Source organism: Myotis brandtii, unplaced genomic scaffold, assembly GCF_000412655.1.
Source record: "Myotis brandtii unplaced genomic scaffold, ASM41265v1 scaffold523, whole genome shotgun sequence".
In the NCBI taxonomy this organism is placed as follows: Eukaryota; Metazoa; Chordata; class Mammalia; order Chiroptera; family Vespertilionidae; genus Myotis; species Myotis brandtii.
Genome location: NW_005369902.1, coordinates 2313316 through 2319808, shown reverse-complemented (window position 1 = coordinate 2319808; position 6493 = coordinate 2313316). Strand labels below are relative to the sequence as shown.

Genomic DNA, 6493 nt, shown 5'->3' with positions numbered 1-6493 from the left:
TCCCGCCCGCCGCCAGTTCCAGGGGCCCTTGCTCTCCTGGTGGCTGTGGCCTCGGGTGAATCACGAGGAGCCAGCCCTCTGAGGGCATAGGAAAGAGTTGGTGCACTTGAACTCTGTCCAGGGAGTTCAGTGTGTTGAGAGAGTGGGAGGGACTCCACCCAGAACCGTTGTTGGCTTTCTGTGGAGCTCTCCCCCGTGGGTGCGGTCCCATGATTTATATCAGCCGAGGTCGGACCCTGGCCTGAAGGGCCCTCCAACCAGGCTCTGGGCGAGCCCCAGCCCGTCCTCTGGCCACTATCAACAGAGACGCCCCATCGCTCGTACCTGCTGGACCTCCATCGTAAGAGCCACCCCAGGGGGCCTAACGGATTCACGTGGAACCGGGTTATGAGGCAGCGTTGCTAGGAGGGGTCGGAGGAGGAAAGAGATAGAGGTTTCTGAGGATGAGTCCAGGGCTGGGTGGTCAGGATTCGCGGTGGTGCTAGGGTGTGGGTGTGGCGTTGCTCAGAGGGCGGGCTTGACCTGGTGCCCACTGGCCCATCCTGCAGAGCACCTCGGACTGCTTCCAGAACATTCCCATCAGAATTCAGTCTGCATCCTTGCTTTATCTTGTTGTCCTCGTACGTCATTCTCCTCTGGCCGGTTCTGTCCTGTTGTTTTTCTTGCTCCATTTATTCCACGTGGTGTGTTGGTAGCATCTTAGTTTCAAGGGGCGTGGCGTCAGCTCCAGGCGCCATGGAGACGGGCCGGCAGAGGCTGGAGTGACCATCCCTCTGCATGTTCTCACCAGCCCTGCAGCCCCGAGACTAGAGCATTTGAGGACATCTATTTTCAAGTGTGTTTAGAAATCAAATAATACATTGTTGCTTTTTTCTTCCTGATTATCACATGGTCAAGAGCAAAAATTTGGAGCAAGACCTTGTACCATGCAAATCAGAATGAATAGTGTTTTTTTTTTCTGAACTAGATTAAAAAAAAAATTAACCACAAGCTATACCATATGTTAAAAAGAAATACAGTGGAGCAGTTTGCCCCCAAATTAAACTTGTAGGGTTTTTTTTTGTGTGTGTTCTATATAACCTTTAACCATGTTGTTTATTTTCAAACACAAAAATAATAAATACCTGTAAAAAGAAAAACATTGCAGATATGGGTTATCTAGAAAGTATCCCCTAATTCTACCCCCTCCCAGTTCCTGGGGGTAACCGCTATTGAATAGTGAGTATCACTCCAGACTATTCTCTGCATTTCATGGCTTTTATTTTATTTTTATGCAAATGGGACCCATCAAACTTTACATATGTTGGGCAGTGTATCTTGAACATCATCTCAGATGTTGGACCATGTACTATTCAAATCATTGGAACTAAAACCAAATCAGAAAACAAAATACTCTCTAAACTGAACCTGAAGTCTTCCTACGTCTCAGGCGGAGAATGCAAAAGCCGTTAGAGAAAGCCACTAAAGACACGGGCCTGGATATTAAAAGAGAAGAACTGGGCTAAGAAAAGGTAGAAAGGAGGGAGGGCGTGAAGGAGCTAAGGAGAGTGAAATACTGAAAGCCCTGTGCCTCCCCTCAGAGTGGACGATGTTGTGAAATCGATGTACCCGCCGCTGGACCCGAAGCTCCTGGATGCACGGTGAGATGGCCGCCCCTCCCTCCATGCTGCGGGCTCTCGGCTTGATCAGATCTGTGAGGTCCGCTGTTTGGGTTGGTGGGGAGAAGGCCATGCTGCTGGATTCCTGGGCTGCCCTGGGCCTTGGGTACCATTCAGTGCAGTGTGAATGGTCAGCCAACCAGTGAGCCACGCCTGGCTGGGGGATTCTGAATCAACAAGGATGCCCGAGGTGGGGCGTGGATATCCCATCTCTGAGTGGGTAGCAGCGGGATGTGCTCATCCAATTGGCTAGATGCACCACGTTGTCCCATAACACTCTCTTCTGGAGGCTTTCCATTGTGAGCAGCAGACAGTGGGCACCACAGTCTTAAATAAGCTAATGAGACGTGGCGTATTATATTCTCCTTAAAGGCTCTGAAAAGGCTTCAGGTAACCTTGTTTAAATTAGCTGTTCCCAAATTTGTTTGAGCATCTGTAAATTGCATGCTCACCCACCTCCTAAAAAAGGGGCTCCGGTTTGGGGAACAGACTATAGACTTTAGACCAGTTGGGCTTTGGCACGAAGTTCCTTCTTCCTGGGGGGACCTGATCCTGTTGTTGTTTTTTCTAGGACAACGGCCCTGCTCCTGTCTGTCAGTCATCTGGTGCTGGTGACCAGGAATGCCTGCCACCTGACCGGGGGCCTGGATTGGGTAGACCAGTCGCTGTCCGCTGCTGAGGAGCACTTGCAAGTCCTTCGAGAAGCGGCCTTGGCCTCTGAGCCAGAGAAAGGCCTCCCAGGCCCTGAGGGCTTCCTGCAGGAGCAGTCGGCCATCTAGTGCCGGCTGGCCAGCCGCTGACCACAAGGGCCGGCCTGCTGCTGTCTGCGGGCGGCCCGGCTGAGCCTTCCACTTTTCCTGTCGTTAGTTCCGCACGGCTCGGGGTCCAGCCGTGTGTATCATAAATCAGGAGAGCCCGTGGGTTGATGCCTCTGTTGCAGTTGCAGATGGTGGCTGGCGAGTGGCAGTCTGACACCACAGTTAGGGGAGACGCCATTCACCGTCTGCGCGGCAGCCCTCTGAGCACTGGTGGACTCTAACCTTTATTCGGCTCACCTGGTGCTTCCAGGGAAACTGAGCCACCACCTGAGAATCAGGAGGTTTCTCAGCACAATCAGCGTTTCTGGCTTCCCTTGAACAATCAGAAGGTGAGGCAACTCTGACCTGCATTTTCCAAAGAGGACAATCAATTGGAACTAATTAGGAGTAGCCTTTTTTTTTTTAAAATCCTCACCTGAGGATACTTTTCCATTGATTTTTAGAGAGAGACACAGAGATTAGAGCGAGACACACAGAGAGAAGCATCCATCTGCGAGAGACACATAGATTGGTTGCTTCCTGCACACGCTCTGACCGGGGCCAGGAATGGAGCCTGCAACCGAGGTACATGCCCCTGACCGGAATCGAACCCGGGACCCTTCAGTCCACAGGCTGAAGCTCTATCCACTGAGCCAAACCGGCTAGGATGGGGTTGCCTCTTTTTGCAAGACTTGTCCTCTCTCACCTGGTTTGTTTCATCGATTTGTGTTATCTGCCCGATCCCTGAGGCATCTGAGTCCCTCCTCCCCTTCACAGGTGTGTGTTTGAAGGTGAGCACGTCAGAGTTGATTATTCCCTTTTCATCTTTATGCCTGTAATTTGACCTAGTTACCACTACGTGGATAGTAAATGCATACTTAGGTTTTTCTCAAGTGTGTGGTTATTGAGTCCAATTCACATGCGTGGGGGACATATGTGTCCGAGAACTGAGGGTGGAAGGAGAGCGCCTAGGAATCCTCAGAATACTTTGTGCGTGTGACTCAGTGAAATACTTAAACGCCCTGAGTTCAGGTGGAGGCGAAGATGCCACCCCTAAGTAGTTCCATGTTAGCAGTGACGTCCATGAAGGACGTGCTCCGAGTTCTTTAGACATCGGTGTGTTTTGTAAATATTGGAAGCTGAGGGGCATTTTTATGACTTGAGACCTTTGTGAGACCGAGAATCCCAGCTGCTCAACCCAGACGCACATCCTGATTGCATCATTTCCAGCAGGAATGCCTCAAGTACTTTGCTTCCTCCCAGGTTCTCAGAGCCAGTCTGTTCTGAGCTCCGCATCGGTTCTCATTTAACATTCTCTGCTCTGACTCACGTCAGCAAATCCCTCAGCCTGATTCCGGACAACCAGGAACCCATATCCCCAAGCCCAAGATTTGGGCCTTGCTTGGCATTGAGAAGTGTCATTGGGCCCATTTCATCCTCCCCTGGAGAGCAGGATGCGTGTAACCAGCACAGAGTGCACCAGTTCCCACCTGGGGAGGTGGCGTCGGGGGAGGGAAGCTAGAGTTCCACTCATGGACTGAAGGACGGATTCTTTTTGTTGTTGTTTATCCTCACTTTTATTTTTCCATTGATTTTTAGAGAGAGTGGAAGAGAGAAACATCGATGTGAGAGAAACACATCGATTGGTTGCCTTCTGCACAAGCCCTAACCAGGGCCTGGGTGGGGGAGGAGACTGCAACCGAGGTACATGCCCTTGACCAGAATTGAACCTGGGACACTTTGGTCTGCAGGCCAGTGCTCTATCCACTGAGCCAAACCAGCGAGGGTGAAGGATGGATTCTTGATTACAGGGGACACCTTATTGGATGGTCCACTCCGATCAACTCTGACTGCATGCTAGGTAGTTGCCGTTCCTGTCCTGCTGGTGAGCTGTGAGTGGGAAATGTCCACAGAGCCACTTGGACACTTCTATTTGTGGCCTCCATAAATAGACACCCATAGTCCTCCTGGTTTTATCCTTTTTTCCTCCCTTTCAAAACCTGCTTTCAGAACCAGGCTGGAAACTCATTCATACTAGGCTTGCAATGGCTGCCACCGTTGTAAATGTCCCCTGCGCTTAACCTGGACCAGAGTCCTAAGCCACAGAGAAGCAACCCGGAGTTGACCTCTCAAATACCATCCACCAGGTGTGGGGTTGGAGGTGGAGAAGTTTCCCCTGAAGTGACCCCCACTGTCACGTCTGAGCCCTGGCGGGTCCCAGCACACCTGCTTCCTGAGGCCCTGAGCTGCTGCCCTTTGCGTGGTGAGGAGAGGTTGCTGAAGACAGGAAGTGTCTGCTAGATGGCAGGACTTCTGCTTCCGCTGCTCTATAGTTTTCTCTTTCATCTCCAGTGCAGGGCAAATTAAAGGTCACTGGATAAGGGTGGTGTTGAGGTGGAGCTGATGGTTGAGGTGGAGCACCAACTGCTCTTTGGGAGTTGGCAGAAGTTACTTCCTCCCTTGGGAGGGGCTGGTTGGGGAGCACAAGGGATCTAGCCGGGAGGTTTCCTGGAGGAGAGACACATCCCAAGTCACTAGTTCACTAGTGCATGGTGGTAGATCTTTTCTTCCATGACCCCCACCTCCTCCGACCCTGGGGTAGGAGCATCAGACTCAAATTCTAAATGAGGAAGGAATTAGGGGTAGGATTTGAGTGTGAGAAGAGTAAAATCTTTGAAGTCTGGCAGAATAGGTTCAAATCTGGGCTCCGTCATTTACTGTGGGAGCTTGAACCAGCTCTCACCTGGAAAATCAAGGCTACTGCCTCATTGGGTTGGTGTGTGAATCAATGAGAAATGTCCCATTGTGTGCCTGGTACTGATTAACCAACATTAACCCCTCTTTCTACCCCCCCCCACCCTCCCCGCCCCTGCCCTGTGCCCAGTGCAGCTGACCCAGATCTATCACCTCGATTACCATGGCTCTGTCCAAGCAGGGCTTTGCGGCCGAGTAGCCAAAAAACCTGGAATCACTGCAGTAGGGAGAGTGGTCCAGCATGTCCCTGCCCCGCCCCACGTTCAGGACAGACAAGCAAAGCTCTTAGCCTCTTATCAGGGTTCCCAGGGTTGATTGCTCAAGCTGCATTCCTGCAGCGCAGGGCCAGGAGCCTCCTCCAGCTTGTGAAACCTCCCCGACAGAGCGGCATTCAGCTCACCCGGTGCTCACCCTGACCTGCCTCATTCCAGGAGCAGCTCTGCAGGGACTCTGTGTGCCCTCAGGAGCCTGATCTTTAGAGAAGGACTTACAGTCCAAAGCCCCTGAGTTGTTTTATGACCTTACACATTTTGGGAAGATGGCAGATGAATTCCCATTCATCTCCTCCTTCGGTCCCTCTCTCCTCTCCCTCCCTTCGCAACTCCTTCCCCCTCCCCCCTTCCTCCCACAAATATGTACTCTTTGCTTACTCTGGGAAGAAGTGTTGTTGCTAGGTGCTGGGGATATAGAACAAAAGGCACAAGCCCTGTCCCTAAGCAGCAAAAGAGACAAGGGAGCAGCTGTGGTCAGTGTAGTGAGAGGGATGTAGTGAGAGGGCTGTGAGGGCATAGGGTGGGGGGTGGTGGCGGGGTCCATAGGGAAGGCACTTGGAAGGAGCTGATGCTTGCGTTGAGGCGTGACAGAGGGTCAGAGAGGTGACCAGACATGAGGGGAAAGGCCCAAGGCCAGGAGAGCATGCTCATTTGAGAAACGCAGGTGACTGGGGAGGGCCGGAGTGTGGGATGTAAAGGCTGGACAGGTTGGCCGGCCAGCAGATCATGGAGGATTTTACAGGTCATATCAGGGAGTTGATGCTTTATTCTGAGCATAATGGGGACCATAGAAAGGCTTTACCCGGGGGAGTGACTTGGTCAGAATTGCCATTTAGAAAGACACTCATTTGCTTCACACCCTATGATGTTAGGCTCCAGGATCCATAAATTTGCACGATGCCTCTGAGTGCCTTTCCTCCCTGAATCTGAGAGGCTCATGACTCAGTCACGGTGTAAAGTCAGAGTGGGCAACTGGGTGGGAAGGGAGTAAGCGAGGAGCTAGGCATCAGAA

The 6493-nt window shown here is 51.8% G+C and overlaps 1 protein-coding gene across 1 annotated transcript in view; it reads left to right on the top strand.

Annotated features, from left to right (window-relative positions):
- The window catches only part of TMEM98 (transmembrane protein 98), a 9801-nt gene extending 6873 nt beyond the window's left edge, over nt 1-2928 (top strand). The window contains exons 5-6 of the mRNA XM_005877622.2: nt 1581-1640; nt 2230-2928. Coding sequence (XP_005877684.1) covers nt 1581-1640; nt 2230-2437 — 268 coding nt within the window. The 3' untranslated portion in view covers nt 2438-2928. The remainder of the gene's footprint in view (nt 1-1580; nt 1641-2229) is intronic.
- Nucleotides 2929-6493: the final 3565 nt, after the last annotated feature.